This window comes from Pararge aegeria, chromosome Z, assembly GCF_905163445.1.
Source record: "Pararge aegeria chromosome Z, ilParAegt1.1, whole genome shotgun sequence".
Lineage (NCBI taxonomy): Eukaryota > Metazoa > Arthropoda > Insecta > Lepidoptera > Nymphalidae > Pararge > Pararge aegeria.
The window spans coordinates 18,699,797-18,720,149 of NC_053208.1; the positions used below are offsets into that span (position 1 = coordinate 18,699,797).

General features: G+C 34.7%; 2 protein-coding genes across 5 annotated transcripts in view; both read right to left on the reverse strand.

Moving 5' to 3' along the window:
* LOC120636573 (mucin-12-like) overlaps nt 1-20,353 on the reverse strand; it is a 37,726-nt gene that overhangs the window by 1,190 nt on the left and 16,183 nt on the right. For 2 of the 4 annotated variants that reach the window (XM_039908108.1, XM_039908109.1), the window contains exons 3-9: nt 9,147-10,103; nt 8,707-8,892; nt 7,596-8,248; nt 6,772-6,884; nt 4,839-4,948; nt 3,424-3,576; nt 2,181-2,355 (exon numbers count right to left, since the gene is read on the reverse strand). In XM_039908108.1, the coding sequence (XP_039764042.1) occupies nt 2,181-2,355; nt 3,424-3,576; nt 4,839-4,948; nt 6,772-6,884; nt 7,596-8,248; nt 8,707-8,892; nt 9,147-10,103 (2,347 nt within the window). The remainder of the gene's footprint in view (nt 1-2,180; nt 2,356-3,423; nt 3,577-4,838; nt 4,949-6,771; nt 6,885-7,595; nt 8,249-8,706; nt 8,893-9,146; nt 10,104-20,353) is intronic. The other 2 variants (XM_039908110.1, XM_039908111.1) reach the window with 2 other exon arrangements.
* On the reverse strand, nt 12,999-13,711 carry LOC120636574 (NADH dehydrogenase [ubiquinone] 1 beta subcomplex subunit 5, mitochondrial-like). Its single transcript, XM_039908112.1, has one exon. The coding sequence runs from the start codon at nt 13,681-13,683 to the stop codon at nt 13,105-13,107; it is 579 nt and encodes a 192-aa protein (XP_039764046.1). The 5' UTR covers nt 13,684-13,711; the 3' UTR covers nt 12,999-13,104.

A 20,353-nucleotide genomic window follows, 5' to 3' on the forward strand; every position in this document is an offset into this window, starting at 1 on the left:
TGGCACTTCTGAAATTTAAATGGAGTAGACGAAAATTCAACCATTGGCAAATTTAACTACAACGTAAAAATGTAAACCGAAATATTACTTCACATGCCTTTAGAGGTACATTATTTACTGTCTCTGGGAATTATCTGAGAAACCGACCCGCTAATAGTTTTTGAGTAAACCGCTGCCATAACTTGTGCTGAAAGAAATACAGCCGCCACATCACGTGCAAAATTAAAATCAAGTGACTCCTCTCACTTTATTAAATAGGTACGCGTCGCGTAGCGTAGGTATTATGCCCGTGTCGGTCTTTTATTTAAAATAGGTTGGTCATAAGTTAGCACTGTTTTGAATTCGTTTGTAAGGTTAAATAAATATGCTTCTTTTGATTACATGTTTTTACAGGTTTATTCCTTATTCACTCTTCAATAGTATTTTGTAATTAGAAAACACGTTGTATATTATGTTTTTCCAGCATTAGAAAATATCCTACTACTACCCTTCAATCAAAAACAACATTTTTTTTTTTCACTATCCAAACGAGATAGAAGCTTTTCAACCTTGAGCTGATTAATGTCCTGAGACTTTCATAAGAGAGAGGACATAATAAAGCATTTTCACATTCAGTTAAACAGTATCAAGTCATATATTGGAGATCGTACTAATTAGCAATTCAAATATTTTATAAAGGCAATTCGGTGATGTTTTTTTTTATGTATGAACATTTTTACTTTGGTTAGCAACAACGCATTTCGTGTGCAACGCTGGCCACGTGTATGAACCCTTTTCAACGAAAATTGCGCTGTTGGAAGAGTCGAATGGAATTTCGAAAACATATCCTAATCATATAAATGCAAAAGTTTGCATGGATAGATAGAGGGAATGATGTTTGTAACACTTTCACGCAAAAACTACTGAACCAATTTGGCTGAATTTTGAAATGGAGATAGATTATACCATGGATTAACACAGAAGCTTTTTATCCCGGGAAAATACGGTACGGTACGGTTCCCACAGGATTCATGAAAAACCATAAAACTGCGTAAGAAACCGCGGGCAACAGCTAGTAGTTTACAAAGAGAAGGAGTGAAGAACGCTAATATTTAAATCAGTTTATTGTTGACTCATGATTCAGAAATTTTTAGAAACGTCTCGATATGTCATATAATAATTGACATTTTAGCATAAAACTACTGGCGTTCCAAATTAAGAAATATTTATTTTATTCTGATATTACAACATTCTCCAATGCAACTCAGTCGTACGATTTTATTCGGCATAATAAATTAAAAGTAGCTGCCCTTGGTTCACTTTCAACTATCAGTGACAGGATTTGTATTGTGTAGATGTTACTACGCTATAAATCATATAGCATCTTTGTGATTCACCACTAGCGGTTCCCCGTGGTTTTGTCTCCGTACTTCTGATCTGGAGATAGGAGACCTGTAGTAATATGTTGTATATATCCATGTGGTAGGATGTGAGAAGGATTCTAAGGAATATCAAGATCACCTGTCTGTTTTGCGATGTTTAGCAATTTAGCATTTATAATATTTTATGTTCAGTTAATGTGTTACTTTTATAATATTTATCGCCATGAGGTTTGTAAATGTTTGTGATTTGTATTTCTAACTATCAAACTACAACTTCAAAATAACTGAAATGTCATGGAACTTTAATAATTACTGTTTTCGGGTCGGTTTTACTGCTAAAGCCCTGTATAAATGTTTACCTAAAACGTAAATCAAGTGATACCTAAGTATTAAATTTCTTTTAACACGCACGTTATTCCGAAAAGTTAAAAGGTGCGTTCTCCCGGAAGTTCTCCCGGGTTGAAGTACTGACAACAAAGGCTACCACATCATCATCACAATAAATCCATGGCCGGCCCACTACAGGGCACGGGTCTCCTCCTTGAATGAGAAGGCTTTAGGCCGTAGTCAATCACGCTGCGCTGGCCTAGTGCGAATTGATGGACTTCACGCGCCATTAAGTACATTATGGAGAACCATAAGACATTTAGGTTGTTTCACGCTGTTTTCCTTCACCGTGCCGCAAAGCAAGCGATAGACTCCCCGAAAGGGAGACCGAAGTCCCAACCACAAAGCTATTACCTATTTCAACTTAATTATCACCTCAGCTTCCAATGATAATAACTAGCTGAATTGATAAATATAACAGACATCACAAACCTCAGCATCAGATTCAGTTGCTGGTGCCTCGGATGCCGGGGTCTCGGCAACAGGTGCATCAGATGAGGATTCCGTTGGCGCTGCGCTGGTCAGTCCAGGTCTTAAACGAGCACTGGGCCTGATGTTCAACCTCGGCCCTGGTCTTAACGCTACTGGCCTGGCACCAGGTTTACGACTGCAAATTAGTAAATATATAAAATAGGTATTTAAAAGTAGTTGTTAAATAACTATTAGTGCGGTAAGTTGGTTATTAAGGTCGTGACGCAAATTTTTAATAAGTATTTCATTGCATTTGCTCGGAAAGTGGCTCATATTTTACTATTATCTAAACGATATTATAACTGCCGATTATACTATTAAATTTTGATAGAACTGATTAGAAATACAGTCACCATCCTTTACCAGTTAAATATTATTTTGGAGGTAAACACGCAATGTGTCAAAAACCCTGTTTTATATTCCATAATCTGTGTCATTTTAAATAACAAAAAACAAATACTGGTTGTTCCAAAGCACCATTATGTTGAGGTCAAAACTCGTACTTTAATGTCTTTTTCTGTATAAATTCTCCCATGTACTTGGGAGAGAAATGAGATACATATTTGAAACTCATTAAAATAAGGCTGATTATTTAGGATAACTTTTTGACAAAATTTATTTTGTATGTATTATAACAATTACGTCTAATGTCATGGGTTATACACATTAACACATGAAGACGCGTAGCAGGTTGACGAATGAAAATGAACGAATTAAGAGTAATTTATCTAAATTTAATGAGTACTTTGGCCTATTCAAGGAACTAGATCGATCAACGTTCAATGAAACATTATCCTATCCACGGCTGGACATAGGATATTTTGAGAGTTTTCCACACTTTGTGCCGCCTACTTTGGCGACTCCCTAACAACTCTTCACGCTCATATGATGTTTTCTGTCAAATTAGTAGCCAACGTTAGGTTGTCTAGTGCGGTGTCGTCACTCCTGCAACTTGTAATCACAACGTGCATCAGTCCTACCACCATCTCATTTTTACAATCCTATAGGAGGGATAGGAGCTGTCGGTGTCTCTGATTCCTTCCTGTCGTATGTGAATCTCGTAGAAATCTCAATACATCAATCCCTCGTTCTATGATTGTGTTATCAGGTTCATACTTAGCCAGCATGTTCCAGGAATAAACTCAGACTGCTAGAAGTGAAACTTCTCTTCGGTAGTCAAGTAAAAATAAACACGCATATATACCCAATTGTCCTTGAAGGATTAGGCGTAGTTTCAACCACTTCACCAGACGATGGGTTTGCTCCCGTAACAGGTGAAGCGGTTTCTCCTACTTCTGCAGAAGAAGTGGCTGCGGTAGTTGTGGAAATTCTTCGTTGGCCTGGACGCAGTCGCGGCCTGTTTAAAATGAAATAATTTTGATACATTGACTGTCTATTAAAATACTTCACTTGGGTCATAAAGTCTTAGCGGACCAAATACTTGTATTTTGTAAAATCATCAAATACTAGCTGTTCCCGTCGGTTTTACCCGCGTCATCTAAAGGTCGTAATGTAATGATACATTCGACATAATTTGGGGGACTTTTTGACATCTACTTAAAATCAGTAATTTTGTAGATAATATTATTTCCGTCTGATACTGGCCATTTAGAAAGCGTACAGGATAGAAAAGGTCACGAACGTATTTTCTTCTGGCTCTGTTTACAAAATCTTATTATTACTAATGGTGAAAGGATTATTAAAATCAATGAACTTTAAAACTACTACACGGACACTCATATAGTAAACAAACAGACTCTTTAAAATATTAGGGCGTCGTATGGACGGATCATCAATAGAATGATTGTGTTAATAATATCTAAGACCATAAAATGTTTGCTGTTGTAATTCGTGATCCGTGAACTAAAAATAATATTCAACACATATAAAATAAACATTGACCTTCCAAGCTAATCAGGATCTATCATCGTGTGTGTTCTGCAAAGTATAAAAGGAAAATACAACTCCATAGTTTCAGGTTCAGCATGAAATGTCCTTTATTTCAATTTTTGTAAGAAGGAGATAACATAGTATGATTTTTCCTCTAAAAATAAACTAAACATATTATTATGTAAAGAATAAACGATTTTCTCTTAGATTTTATTTTGTCACTTACACAACTCATGTGTTGCCCACCAACTTTTTATGCTGCTAAGGCTTAGGACCTTCAAATACGTCCATTGTTTTATATAAAACATAGTTTTTTTTATTTTACTTTTGATTGGCTTCAACCCTAGGTTTCAGCCGCAGATCAAAACGAAATTCTATATTAAAACTAATGACACGGGCGGTTTCCTTACCGTTGCGTTTTACGCAGTAGCTGTTCGCGAGTTTTACCCGCGTTAAATAAAAGTTAACTATATTCATTGACGTAAACCCATTCCGTACGCCCACCGTAGAACAAATTTAAATGCTTAACAGATTTTGTCCCGGAAATACACATGGTTCCTGCAGGATATAAAAATAAATCTGGAAGAAGTCGCGGGCAACAGCAGAACAGCACATTTTTGTAATGTATCATCTGTTGTTTTCTCTACTAATGAATCGTGAATGAAAATATTACGGCAATAGATTTTTTAATATAGATAGAAGAAAGATTAGATTAGCAATGAAATTAACCTTAGTGTAGTTCCATCACTGGACGCGCTCGAATTTAATGCGTCTTGAACTGGAGCACTGGTGCTGGGGCGAGCTCGGCCAGCAAATAGACCGCGACGGCCGAATGCCTGCTAACAATAAAATGAAACAAATGAACATCTCTGTCATAGACACACTCTTACCGTTACAGGGGCTTGCTACCATCAAGCTATATAAGACTTACTTAAATAAGAATGAAAATTCTAATAGAAAAACGTCAAGAATAAAAAAAATAATGGTGGTAAGCCCCCTAGCATAGGAAGCACGGCTAGCATAGGAAGGAGACAATTATATCCCCGGGGAAAGGATATGAATCTATCTTCTCCTACAGTTTATAAACTCTGAGAGCACTGGCAAACAAGTGGAAATAATATCCAAATAATCCATGTGTAATAAAGAACGGGGGTAAACTTCTCCTATTCTATGTTCCCGTGCTTTAGCAGGTGGAAAAGTTAAATATATTTGTATTATATTAGTAGTTAATAATATAATTTCTGTCACATGGCTGTGCTAGCCCTGCTGGACGTATCTGCCAATTCAATACAAAACACTCACTAGTGATGGCAATGCCTTTGTTTCAGTAAATATTCAAAGGGCAATGCCTTCGGATTTCAGAAATGAAGTCATCTACCGGGATATTCGAATGGACTTGGTATGTTTACTTAGTCCATTCGACTGTAATAAAAGTCATTAAATAAAGTTGAATAAGCACGGTCCATAATTTCTTGATTTAAACTACGTACCATCAGTGGTTACTTTCTATATGGATATAATTTTGTGGCAGAAAGTAAAATACGTACGAAGAGTCTGTTTGCACCATTTTTGTAAAGGAACCCAAAAACCGGCTAAGTGCGAGCCGTAATTGCGAAGGGCCCTTACAAGGTAGCGTACTATGGATAGATATTTGGTTGGGCTAATTATATTACTACCTGTCTAAGTTGATTGAACTCAGAAAGGGATAGAAAGTAGATCCCCTATCTACTTTCTATTACTGATTACAAATTCTTCGCTTTGCACACTTTATGATGCTGTTATTTTTTGGACAGTGCTACTGATAACATTTTTCGTCTGTTTTTTTACATCGTCTTCAGGGATTTACTTGATAAAGTCGGGTACTAATAAACAAACAAACATAAACCCTTTCGCATCTATAAAAAAGGAATACATTTAATTTAAGGCTTTAAATCTATGCAAATATCAAGGTAATCCAGTTTTGGACATGACCGATAAAAATAGTTGTCTTATAACTTTCAAGAATTGTGGGTTTGTGTAGTGTAGTGAAAGTGTAGTGCTAGTGTAATTAATTACCAGAACAGTTTCCCCTATACTTTGTTTAAAAAAACCGCTATGTAGATACCTAACATATGGCTTAATCGATTATGTTTTCAGTAAAGATAATGTTTACTTATTAAAGGTACTAAAATACTTTAGGTAACAAAATACTTTACTTAGGTATTAGTACTTAGTAGGTCTGTAATTTTGATAGTAAAAAACAAAGATTACTTTTTGTTATCTCAACAATATCAATAATAATTAGTTTGTGAGTTTGTTATGTATCAGCATACAATTTCTTTTAGGCTACAATCCAATTATTAATCCTGAGAAGTCAGTGATGATTAAAATGCAATTCACGTTTTGCCATCACGATAAAACCATCTATAACCTAGGAAACTTAAACCTTATTACATTGTGCGGTGCTACATACAATACATCATTGTTATACTACTTGTGTGAATATTAATGTCGTAATGTATGATAATCAGGTGAGTTGAAGTTATTAAATATGAAAAAAGTACGTTAATTAATAGTAATAAATTCGCATTGCACAATATCGCTCGGGCATGTCGCTTATTAACGTTAATCAAAATCGCTTAAAGTATAAAGTAATATCTGTTTGAAACAAATAAATGCTAACCTTAGCCTGTGCTGGTTTTTCAACAGGTGCGGCTGATGTTGAAGTTTCGACCGCGGCGGCGGCAGCGGCTGCAGCGGTTGTTTTCCGGGCCCCGTTTGGCTTACCAAATCGACCTGCCAACAAATGCTCACTTACTATACCTCTGAATATTGCAGTTGACTCAATTATAACAGTGCCCAGTGACATTAAATTATTTCCTTTAAGACATTTTAGACTTGAGACGAAAAAAAAACCAGTCTGAATGAAAAAAGTCATACATCAACCAGAAATTTAATTGAATGATTCCAGGAAGGTTGGTTATATTTGTCTAAGTATATTATTTAATGGATAGCTTAGGTTTATTCATTCAATCATACCCTTAAGTTAGCCTTGAGTTTTCATAAAACTCTAATAGATTATTATTTCACTGGAAAAAATAAAATAAAGTGTACTACCGATCACCTAAACGTGGAGTCACCATTGCCTGTACCTACTTGCCTGCATAAAATATTAACTAGCAGCAAAGTGGTAGAATGACATTCCGATACCCTTTTGCAACTGGCTGAACTACTTTACAACTTCGCATAAAAATCGCTGAGCAGCAAGAAAGAATAGGAAAAAATTCGCTTTCATATCGCAATCATAAATATAATTAGTAAGTACATGAATAAGAAAGAAAACATAAATGTCTTGTTATGCGCATTCAGAAAACACACATTAATTAAACAAAACATTCACGTTTGAACGGCTGTTTGGAAGAACGCAACTTCGGCGGAATTTTTAGTAATAAAATAAAAGTAAAGCCGTTCTTATTAAAATTTTAGAGGATTACACGTGATGTTTACCTCGCACTCTCGTAGTCGTCTCTTGCGGTGGTTCAGTGGCTGCACTTGTGGAAGCAGGGGCGCGTGATCGGGCACCGGGGCGACCCTTGAACCTTGAAGGGCGAGTGGGTGCGTTTGTTGTTGTGGTCGTAGTGGGGGCCGGCGTTGTTGTTGTAGTCGTCGTCGTCGTCGTTGTAGTGGTGGTCGTAGTGGGCGTTGTCTCTTCCTCGGTTGTGCTAACAACTTCAGTTGTCCAAGCATCATCATCTACTGCGGTCGAAACATCAATGCTTAAATCACTTGATGGACTTATTTCGTTATTTAGATTTTCCCCAGCCAAATAGGCATATAAATCAAGTGCAACCTTCTCCATAGCTGTCATTGTCGTGTATTCAGTTGTTTCTTGATCGTATGTCGTCGTTTGCTTGTAGTCAGGTGGCAATTTCGAATCATCAATAATTTCTTGGAATCTTATTCCATTAGAAAGACTATGGCCCTCTCTTTGTGATTCTTTCGTGTGAGACGGTTCATTTACAGAAGGCACTGTTTCCGCAGCTACAGTCGTAGTTTGACTTTCAGACGAATACCTCGTTGGAGGTTCTTTATATTGTGCAGGAATGCCGCCCGAATGTGTCTTGAAACTGTCAAGATCTACTAGTTCGGAGCTTGGCCGTCTGAAAAATTAAGCCATTTTTATATGCATAAATAATATTTATTACTTTTGTACTAGAAAATTCAGTAAATTAAAAATAATCACAAATGTGAATAATATGCTTTGAGTTTGTAATTTTTTTGCGCTCAATGAATAGCATATTTATTATAAAAATTTAATAAACGTTATATTTGAGACAAGATTCATTTAAGATAAACAAGGTTAAACTTTATGAAATATTAGCTTTGAAAAAAGATAACACAGAGAAATTAAAGTATTAAAATCATGCTACTATAAGCAGCACACCATGTTAAAGGACACCAAACTCCATTCACTTCACTCGTAAAACATGTAGGTACATATATAAATACAGCATTCCATATAAGTAAAAGATTTAACGTACCCATAGCATTAGGATGAAGAAACGAATAGCAGAAAGAAGAGTTATAAGAAGTTGTATTTTCGAATTAATGACTGTACCTTATATGAGCTCGAGTTCTACTTCTTGTTTGACCTATTGACTCATCTGCAACATTGTCAACCTGTGACCGACCACGGTGTCTAATTGTTTCGGAAGATACCTCAGGAACGCTAGTAGTGGTAGTAGTAGTACTAGTAGCTGCGAAATTGCGACCACGTGGAGGAAACCGAGTGCTCGATGGTAGCCTGTTAAAAAATAATTGAACTGTACGTACACTTCTTTCCATATCCGAGAGCTTTCTCCGTAGGCAGTGGTTTCACACGCGTGTGTCAATAAGCGAGGACCTTGAGTAGATAATTACTAAGAACGAATTGAATGCTCTACTACAGCCAATACTATTACAGCTATATCAGTGACCCATACTGCGTCCTAGTTCTGCTTATACTGCTACATACACAATCTATTAAGCTAAAAGCAAACGTTTTATGTAAAGACTTACCTTTCTTCTCGCGATTCTTCTTCAACAGGTGCAGGTGTAACATTGCGGCCCCGAGAACGCCCTCTTGCAGGGGTTGGGTTGACTTCATTATGGACTTCAGGAATTGCAGTTGTAGTTACAGTCGATCTGTCAATAGTACTGTATTTGCTCTTAGGCCTGGTTTCCTTAGCAATTTGATTTTCATTTTCAACTTTCTGGGGCCCGTCATGGGAATTGAGCGCAGGTACACCAGTGGAAGAAGCAAATTTACCTTTAGTATCTTTTTTACTATCCTCATCTTCGTCGTAATAATAGTATATGTACTCGTATTCATAATCTTGACCGTTCGGTCCTTTCTTCACTTGAATTCTAGAATGTTGTTTTTGCTCAGACCCTGCAGTTTCTAACTTAACATTGGATGAGAGTAGACCACTATTAATATCATCAATAGTGTCAAAGTTTATAGGGATATAGTCATAAGCCTTTGAAGACGCTGATGATGCTGTGGTAAGTACGGGTTTTTGAGTAGTTGTCCCATCGTTGTTACTCAATTTTCCCGATTCTGAAAGTGTTTCTAAAGCAACCGCCATTTTAGGGTTGATATCAACGTCTTTTACGTTTTCTTTTATTTTGATATCTTCAATTTTTGATATAGGTATATCAACTTCTATCGATTCCGAAGTTTTAACCTTTTGTCCCTTTTTTAATAAGGTTTTTTTATCTTCTTCAATAGAAATAATTCCTTCCGCGGGATGTTTAGCCTTACCACTATGTATCTTTTTAAATACCTTATCGCCATCATCAGGCTTTGTTAAACGATAATTAGGATGTTTTTCAGGTATTTTGTGTGCTGTTTCGAAGTTTCTTATAGGAGTTTGCTGGCCGGAACTTACTAAAACGTATTCTTCACCCGGACGTGGTTCTGTAATAATGTCCACTTCACTACAGTTCACGTAGATTGTGCAAATCAGGAAACATCTACAACAAAGACACACTGTTATAAGATACCTCAATTATATGCCTAGGTTAGAATGTTTGGGTTTTGTTTCAATTCGAATATCGTGCCATGATTCATCAACTGACAGCTGGCTTCTGAGGCAACGAAACCAATGCTAACTACTGGTTACCTATAAGAAACTATGAGTCAACTAAGCTTTGTCAACGAAATTTTAAACAACATGACTTGTTTAAACCATACACTTAATACAATCTTTATCACTAATCTGCTGAATACTAATGGATAGGAACGTTATACCGCATTACAAAAAAAAAGTGTGCGGTAATTCACGCACAGCATAAAAACCAAATGAATATCGTGTCATGAGAAATTGTATCAAATCAGAACGTGGGTGTGTGTGAGTATTACGCATTCTGATTCCATAAGTGCAAACGATGGGGTAATAGCATTATAATCACTTTCGCCTCTAATTCGCTCTCACGCCGATCGAGCGAGATGGAGAGAAGTGTTCCGCAGCGCAGATTGCTTATATTCTATTTCACTTGTATAGGTACAAATATTATAAACAGGAAAAGTTAGTTTTTTGTGTGCTTTTATGTAAACGCCAGAAACTACCGAACCGATTTTAAAAATTGTTTTGCATTCTCAGCGAGTAAAATGGGCTACATTTTAATCTAGTCGACATAATATCTCAACCTGAAATAACGGTTTTGTGACGCTTTATCCACGTTCTAATCATAAATGCTCTGTTATACCTAAGTAGGAATACTATGAGAATAGGCATATTAGCCTAGCTTAGCCTTCTAGACAAATATTTTTAAGTTAATTAGACAATCTAAAAAACTGTCCGGGAAGGTTTAACCTATCTATTATAAATAAGCTTCAAAGATGATTCCGAAAATAATTAGGTATTTAAACATTGAAAGGTGTTTTTCAATCGTTTTATTAATTACAATTCCATTAAAAAGTACAATTTAATCGTAAATAATAGATAAACCTTGCCCTTTACAGTGTGTTATTTGGATGCATAGTTTGGGAGATATTATATCATAGTTAGTATTAAACCTGTGGCGCACTATGCATTGAGGTCGCATGGTAAATTAACGTCTATGAGTTCGCGGTTTTGAAACGATGAATGTCATTAAAACATTACAATAAGCTTAAGACCCTTAGATACCGTGGTCGGAACAGTAGGGAACTGCTGTGAATTATAATGATAATTCTAGCTACTTAAATAAGCTATTGGTTTAATGACATTCACTACCGGTGACGTAGCCCGATTCAATAAAGTACCTATAGTGATTCATATCACTTTGTCCACAAGTCAATTATTTTAATCGGAAGGCAAGTATTTCCGTATAATTTCTTGCAGGCCTTACTTCACCGTCCGGAAGTCTTTCGAAGGATGACGCTAGTGAGCGATTTATTTGTGTTTGTAAATACGTGATTAAAGCCTTCAATAATAAATATGCCGATACCAAATATTTTAAGCTGACACTGTTGTCTCTATGGAGAATTGACAATACAAGTCCTATTGGCTGGAAGTATGGCTTGGTATTAAAATAAATAACTTAGCCTCAATAATTCCGTACACGAGTGCAGCTAGACCGGTATACAATAAGTACCGGTTCAATTTCACTAGATGTAAGGTCGCACCGAACGCAAGGCTATGTGAGCGTATCCATTTTAACTACTCGCTAAACCACTTTAATAAGACCTATCTTAATGTCATTTATAGTCTTCGGATGCCCAGTAACCTAATGTCTGTATAGGAATCATAACGCTCTTTTATAATTTGTCGCAGCTTCTGCTGTGACCTATGAATAGATTCTATGTCTACCTCGTGCAGTAATAACTACGAGTACTTATACATTATCAATGAATGTTAATTATTGAATGCCAACCAAAGCCTCTTGGTTAGCATTTCAAACTATGAATCATAAAGTACAGCATTCGATTCACGGGTCGGGCCAAATATAGAAAAATCTCAGTAGCCCTAATCCCAGTAGTTAGGCGGAAATTGTTGGTCCCCGTGCCTCAGAGAGCACGTTAAGCTGATGGTGTGAAAAAGTCCCAAAAACTTACATTGGGTCAGCACTTCAACTATGCTCTAAAGCCCTCTTTTCTATAATGAGTGAAGTTACTTACACACTTATGATAATAAATATCGGTTTAAAAAAAATTGCTTATTTTAAATACTATAATCAAACTAAACCGCATATTATAGTGGTCTGCAGCTCAGTCTGCATAAAATTTTCATTTCCCCGCGAAAATCCATTGCCGAAATATCGTCAAGATCGTTAGAATATTGTTTTTTACTCCTTGAATAGGTAGGTATATATCGTGTGGCAAACCGGTGTTAACGTAACAATTACACTCGACAACCTTGCATGATATCAGAAATGAAAGAGAAGAAAGCGAGGAAATCAAATTTATTGCCGCAATAAACTTGTATTGGTTATAAGATCATAACCTCAATGTGCTCCGAAGTTATGAAAAGCTGGAGTTGTGACAAACATTTTGTTGCGTAATAATGCGTAGGTATTGTAAAACACGAAAGATTTTTCTTTTCAAATGCGATATTAACTTATGAAATCAAATCATTTAGCAGTATGGAAATACATTTCTATCGTACTGGTAAGACGATAGTATAGCTGGGAAAAATTTGATGAAAAGGTATTTGAAAAGACTATCGCCGTCGCGCTACAGCTCTTAGACCGATTTTACCAATAAGAATTTGAGTAGATCGACATTTCGTATTCCGCTGTTTTCACGTCCAAAAAAAGGTTATATATTGGTCATTTTAGAAAGTCAGATTTTCAAAAGCATTTAGCATTTCGACATGTCTAAGCTTTGATTTCACGAAAATAAACATTGCACTTTTGTATGGGAAATCCCACCTAAAAATAAAAATATGAGTCGGCAATGCTTTTATTTCATGCCCATAAAACAGGTTAAATTAAGTAGAATAAACAAATTCCTAACAAGTTCTAAAGTGAGTTAGGCCTTGCGAAAACGTTCTTATTCTTCATCATCACTGTAATCATCACCCATCTGATTGTACAACCTCTCACTGGTCCTCTTATTTATCCGAATATACTTATTGTAAACAGGCCTGTAATAATATGCCTGGTAATCGTGTCTTTCGGCCATTTTTTTAATAACAGTCTTTTCTAGAGCCCGTAATTTAATTTTTTGTTGTTCTTCATCAATATAATGCATGAATTTCTCATAGTCCTGTTGAGGATTGTTGTGTATGTAATGCGCTATAAACCTGGTAATCGGATGGCGATGGTATTCCCAATGTTTCGGACAGTAATTGGGTGGAATTTGAGCTAACTGTGCGGGACCAATATAAACATTCGAGTAAAATATGATAGCACCGACAGGAATCAGACCCATCATCACATAGAAATGGAACATGTCTTTGAATTTGTGCCATTGAAATCTCGACGGAGTCAACGCAAAAGTTCGTTGATGCCCACCCAACAGAGGTTGGTTAAAAGAAAATTTTACACGTTGAATAAGAAAAGCAACACCTTTTCTATTACCAAACAAGGTATTCTCGATAAAACACCGAGAAATGCTCAAATACACCATTTTTTTATATTATGGTTAAGTTCAATTCTATGAATCTACTAGGAACAATGAATTTAATTAATTGACATTTGACACCTGAGAGTTAGAATGTCAGGTCAACGAAGATAGAAACACTATGGTTAAAATCAAAGAAAATATAAATTGAAACGAGATTGAAACAGTAATATTGTTCGACCAAAGTAAAGTTTGTATGACAAATAATATATTTAATTTTCGCGCTTAAAAATATCCGCCTGGCCACTACATACATACATACATATAGGTTTCCTATTTTAAAATATGACATGGTTAAAATTCTCTGAATTTTTTAACTTGTATAGGCAGGTACTGTTAGGTGTATGTTTAAATGTATATATTAAAAACTAAGATCTTTTCAGACAGAGGAGCCTTCCTGATAATTATATTGCATTCGGTCGGTTACCTAGGTCTTAGGTCTCGTATACAATGGCTTATAATGGTTGTTAGTGTGTGTTGTCCACAAAAGGCTAGTCCTACGGTGTTCAGATGTAAAATAAAAGCTAAACTACCAGAATTTTTAGGGTGTTTTATGGTTTCTTAAAGTATTTTTTATTGAGTATCTTATACAGAAGAGGTTCCAGCGGTCGCCATATTTTGTGTTTGCCTCATAGATAGGTTTGGTCTGGGTTTTATCACTTCTATTTAGGGACACTATAATATTTCATGTGCCTATTTATCGCAGATTTTATGTCATGCATTCAAGTTGCTCGTACGAATTTACCTCCTTCCGGATGTTCATTGTAATCAACAAATAGCAAATAATTTAAGACTTGTAGCACGCCTTCTAAACAATTATACAGTTACATCATATGTCAAATATTAGGCAACAGACTGTTACGAGGTTAACCACTCAATAAAAAATAGTATCACTAAAAGTAATCTAAGTTTAATAGAGCCAAATAAAACAAAGATTACTTTAAGTTGAAATAATTGAACAAGCAAAGCGAGATCTTATAGTTTAGTCTGGTACAATTGCACTTTGTCTTTCTGTCTGCTTGGCGAAGCCATAGAAGTACGTATTGAATATGTTGCCCAAAGCGCGAAACTAAAATTATTTTACGTAATACTAAGTATACTAATCATTACAGCTATCATACGGTTGTCAAATAAATCCTTATATTATAAATGAGAAACTCTGTTTATTTGTTGGTTCGGTTTAACCAACCTGATGACAGTTGACACATTTATACAAAGCGTCCTGGAGATGGACGTAGAATATTTATCATGTCCATCTTATCAAGAAAAACAACGGTATTGTTCCCGAGAAATTATTGCTATAAATAATTAACATAATTAACACTTAGAAGTTCTTGAACATTTAACTAAAAGTTTTTATTCTTAAAGGTCTTTTAGTTAGTGGAACCAGCAGTAAAAGTATGCAAAATGTCTACAAACAAGTTATAAACTCCATTCTTGTAACGCAAATGAATCCCACGTTCTAATTTCTACACCTTTTTGCCGAGTTGAGTTTACAAAACGCCCTCAATGAGTATTTTGTAAACTGAAAAACAAATTGTTTTCCTAATTGTACTTAACCGCTAACATCAGTTGTGCATAATTTTTATTAAATCAAATTACGAGAGCAAAACTCAAATGTTTGAAGAAAGTTTAAAAACATCTAGAAATTATAAAAATACCGTAAACGACCGGCTGACTGATAAACAACGTACGTCCTAACATACAAAGTTAGTTAAGCTATTCTTATAGACAGGGAGGAGTAGGAAAGGAATAAAAGTACAAAATTTTCAATCCACAATCTGAAGATTTTGGATAAGATTGATATTATTGATGAAATTTAAATAGCAATATTCTTACAGTTACATCTTAGAGGTGATCCTACTAAGAGAATCCTACGAAAACCCTGTCCTAAGGCAACGGGGTATGATGGTATAGTATGAAAGTTTGTATGGCGGTACTTTTGAGTATTCGCTTTAAAGTTTTAAAAAAGGTTAGTTTGTTTCAAACTTTAAAGCTAAAAATGATATCCAAAATAGTTGGAAATAATTTATTTTTATTTTAACATATGGATTTTATTTTTTTTGAAAAATCATCTCTTGTGCTTATATTTTGATAAACATCATAGATTATATAAAAGAGACGGGAAGACATTTTCGATTCGGGATTCTAAGTGGACATAGTCATTCGTTAATAATGAATTTATCACATAAGTAGTGAAAGTTTACAATGTTTTGTATATTTATATACTAGTTGTAAATCTGAGCAGTTTGTTTTATGGTTTGTTTGATTATTCGCGCTTATTGTGGAACTCTTAACTAGGAGAGATATTTTTTTTTATATCACCATGCAAGAGGTAATAGGCCCAGAAGCCTAGCCAGCGAATAATATGGCGACGCGGTCAGCTGCCAATTATTTAGTGGATACCTATATGAGCATTATTATAAAATCTTTAACTTTATTCTCTCAACTTTATACTCTATTAACTTATACTTAACTCATACTTTATACTCTATACAAGACACCTACCTAATCTAAATCATAGTCACTCGTAGGTACTCAGTTATGTCATTGTTACAAGCGCTGTCGACCATGATAAGGCCGATTCTAAATATGAAAATTTTAAACAAATCGTAGCATTGAACAATTGACAATAGTAAATGTTCAAAGCTATTCAACTAATTTGATTTCAATAATTACATTCGGGGCATTGTTTGTTTAACGAATTTCAATATTCGATGTCAAATTTTAATAATGAACTTGGTGAGTTGATAATGAATAAGTTGGACTACTCAGTTTGGCCACCCGGACGCAACGTACAATAATGATTTATACTAATTATAACGTGCGCTAGGTTGGTGTATCTATTTAGCTTATCTACGGCGATAGTTAAGCAACTTTGTCCAAGGGGGGTTTAGGAATGGGTTAGCTGTTTCATCCTGAGGTTATTAAAGTCCCACAACTGGGGCCACTCCTTCTCTGTCATAGAAGCGTACACCAGGTAGATTTATGCTTTAATGCCTAATATATCATATAACCCGCATTAAAGCATAAATAGCCGTTGGATCCAAGCGGCTCAGAATCGTGGAACTTGGAACTCCCTACAAAAGACCTATGTCCAGCAGTGGACGTCTATCGGTTGATGTGATGATGATGATGATATATCATATCATTCTGTGATGAGTCGTGCTATTCACGCGATTCCTTAAACAACGATTACCTATTTTAGTACTTAAATAAGTAGATACTAATTACGATCCAAATTATTGGGTAGTTTGTTAAATACATCCGGGATAAGTAATGAGATTGTAATTAGTTCCTATTTTAGTGCAACAATTATACTCAATGCCTAATTATAATCACTTCATCAAAAAAAATTTAGTGATTGAATTATCTAATGCTCATTTTCTAATTGTAAATATCCGGAAAAACAGATACCAAGGTGGCCGCTAACTCATACGGTTTTTATTAAAAAAAAATAAGCCGTAAATTCACGTAAATAAAGAATATATTATATCAATGAAGATACAACGGGTTTCGAAATTTTCAATCGAAATACTTAACCTTTAGAAGGAATACCAAAACTGTTAAAATCGTATGCAAAGTTGACATTTGGTATTGTCACATAAAACATGTGAGCAAGAACAGGTTTTGGCACTGTAGCTCGTCAAAGGTTGATGCCGTGTTTTGACGAAGATATCAAGAAAACATTAATTGTGTTTCGTGGGAGTACAGTCGGCCAGGGAGTTGGTCAAGGGCTGCGCACGATTCCCACACATTATCTTTTTTATCTCTGATAACATTACTTTAATGATTGACTCACAGTCAGCACCAAGGAAGGTGACGAAAATCTAAATTATCCTTAGCAGATATATAAGACATTAACCTACTTAAGATATATATTGTTTTATCACTTCGGAGGTTAATAAGTACCAGCTCTGATTTTAAAATGAAATACTATAATTGTTTTATTCCTATAAGAAAATTCGGAAGAATCTATTAAATTTATGGAAAATTAAGATATCAAACGGGTGGACCGTTTCAGCTTGCAATCAATAAATATGTAATTTAGCGAATAATATTTAAAGCTGTTTTAAGATTTCTACTATTATTTATTTCGTAATGAAATATATTTATACCAATGTTAAAAAAAATACATTTAAATTAATGCGAATATATGTTTCTTATTATCACGTTTATTATGTGTTGTATTATTTTGCTGTACGATACGAAATAAATATTTTTAATTATTTTTTTTTATTTTTTTTTTAATTATGATGATTTTAATGTCCTACGGTGTTCTATTTATTTTAAATCAAAATTAAGGAAAATAAAAGTAGGTCGTAATTATAGACAACATTAACTGTGAGGCCCAGGTGCTACCTGGGCCGTCTATAATTTCCCTTTCTAGACCTAAACCGAGTACTGTTGATAAATTTCCAACTTTTTAATTTTTGAGCTCGTGATTTTCTTGCCGAGCATTGCGAATTCATTCTTTTCAATAAAACATAAAGTATTTCTGTAACAACGTGCTTAAAAACCTCCCCGCCTATGTCATCTTCTGACAACCGGTTTGAATATTGGTTGAGTTGCCGATTTCACTTGACATAATGTTTAGTTGCACTTATAATATACCTACAGCGGTCGACGTCCTCGCTGACACAACATGCGTGCAGTGATTTATCATACACTTGTGTAGATAAATTTTACTTTTATATTTAAATGTACAGTTGAGCTTAAAGTGTTTAAAACTTTTCGTGATACTAAGTTTGACGCTTTTTAATGCATGGTAATAACATAAGATTTTAACTAGATTTAACTATGTATCAAAGAATTAGTGATAGAACCAATAATGTAATAAGAAAAATAGGTAAAAAGTTTTCTGTAGTTCTTGTTAGTTAGTTAGGCATACTACTTTAAATAAAGGTAAAATTTTTAAGGTGCCGTTTGTCATTTTACTATTCATGTCATTAATGTACCCCAACTTTTTCTCTTTTTACTTATAAGAGAAAAAGTATAAAAAAAAATTATTCATTGGGTGCGGTTTTTAAAAATAAATAATCGTGAAACTAAAGTTAAATTTCTTATCATTAAACATTAAGTATGTTATGTTATCGTTGCGTATTAGTTTCAAGTCATCCTCAGAAAACACCGTCATATTATTGCTACGGTTTCACTCTCGATTTCACGCGTCCACGATATAAGTACATTTTCTAAATAGCTACGAGTACTCACTTAGTAATTTTAAATTATCAGGGTATATTCTGTGGATACTCGAACAAATTGCTCCCGAATGCTGCCAAAATTCAAACTATGACTGGATAAAAAAGGGTAGGATCAAAATTTTGATTATGGAACATTAATTCGCCAAATTACATACATAATTAAAAAAGTAAATTGTATTACAAAACATTGGATAAGATTGTTCATACTTTTCTAATTACGGAATTTGGACAGCAGGACGGCGAACAAAGCGGTGACATTGGGGGAAACGAGTTCCTTACAAGTGCATGATAAAACCTTAAACGGTTTAATCACGTTTTGCTGAACAATACGAAAAAATGTGACTCAGAGAAACCCGGATACGCATACCTTTTATCTATCCGGATGTTAGGATTATATAAGCGAGCTTGTGTTGAAATGCTGCTTAACATCTTCATGTGACAAACGAATACTTGTTATAGTTTCTACTATTAAAGGGGATATCTTGTATCTAAAAGAACTTTTTCTTGCATTTTTATTTTTAACATACATATTGTTAAATATGAATTGAAAAAAAAAACTGTACTATTGTAGGCATTTATTTCGCAATAATACTCTCAGTCTTCCAATCTTTACGTGAAGATCTTAACTTATTTATATTATTCTAAAAATCAGAGTTACATTTAGTTTTCCTTCCTTTTAAAGAATATTAGGCATAAGTTTTTTATTTAATGATTAAAACATCTGCCTTGAGTTTGACTATGGATCACAAAGATCTGGGTTTGATTCCCAGGTTGGAACAAAATTGTTAGATAATGGGTTCATCTTTCAACGAACAATCTTAGCTGGTTCCATCCCCGAATCCCGTTGTCAAATTTAATACTTTAAGCATGTTAAGACACGGTTCTGATTACTAAGTATTACTGAAAAGTAATTTTAATAAATTAAGGTGGATAAAGGTGTTGATTAAACAGTATCTAGAATGCAGAATCTCTTTTCGATGTTTAAAAATGCCAGAGAACCTAAGTTAACGTTACAAAATAATACTTTTTGACTAGTCCCTTACAATGGGCTGCCAATATTTCAACATTATTTATTTATTTATAGTGAAAAAGTACTTCGATATTATAATAATCGATGTAACTGGGTCGAATAGCGACAAATCAAACTGGTATCGTGCTACAAATACGTATCCCAAATTAATAAATTCTTTAGACTTGACATCACGAACTATTTGTATTTAAACCGCAAAAACAGTATGTTGGAGAAAAGATTGTTTTGAGTGATTTTTTTGCTCCTGATCAATATGGAATCCTAACTTTACGAAACCATGTTCACACGACGTACCCACAATGAACCCCTTTATATTATTGCAATCATAGGACCATAAGCATAAATTGCAACTATATCGATAATGCAGACAGAGACGTAAAAGTTTAGTTTTTTAGAGATTAATCGGAAGTAAAGATAAAATTTGATACTTTTGCAATAAATA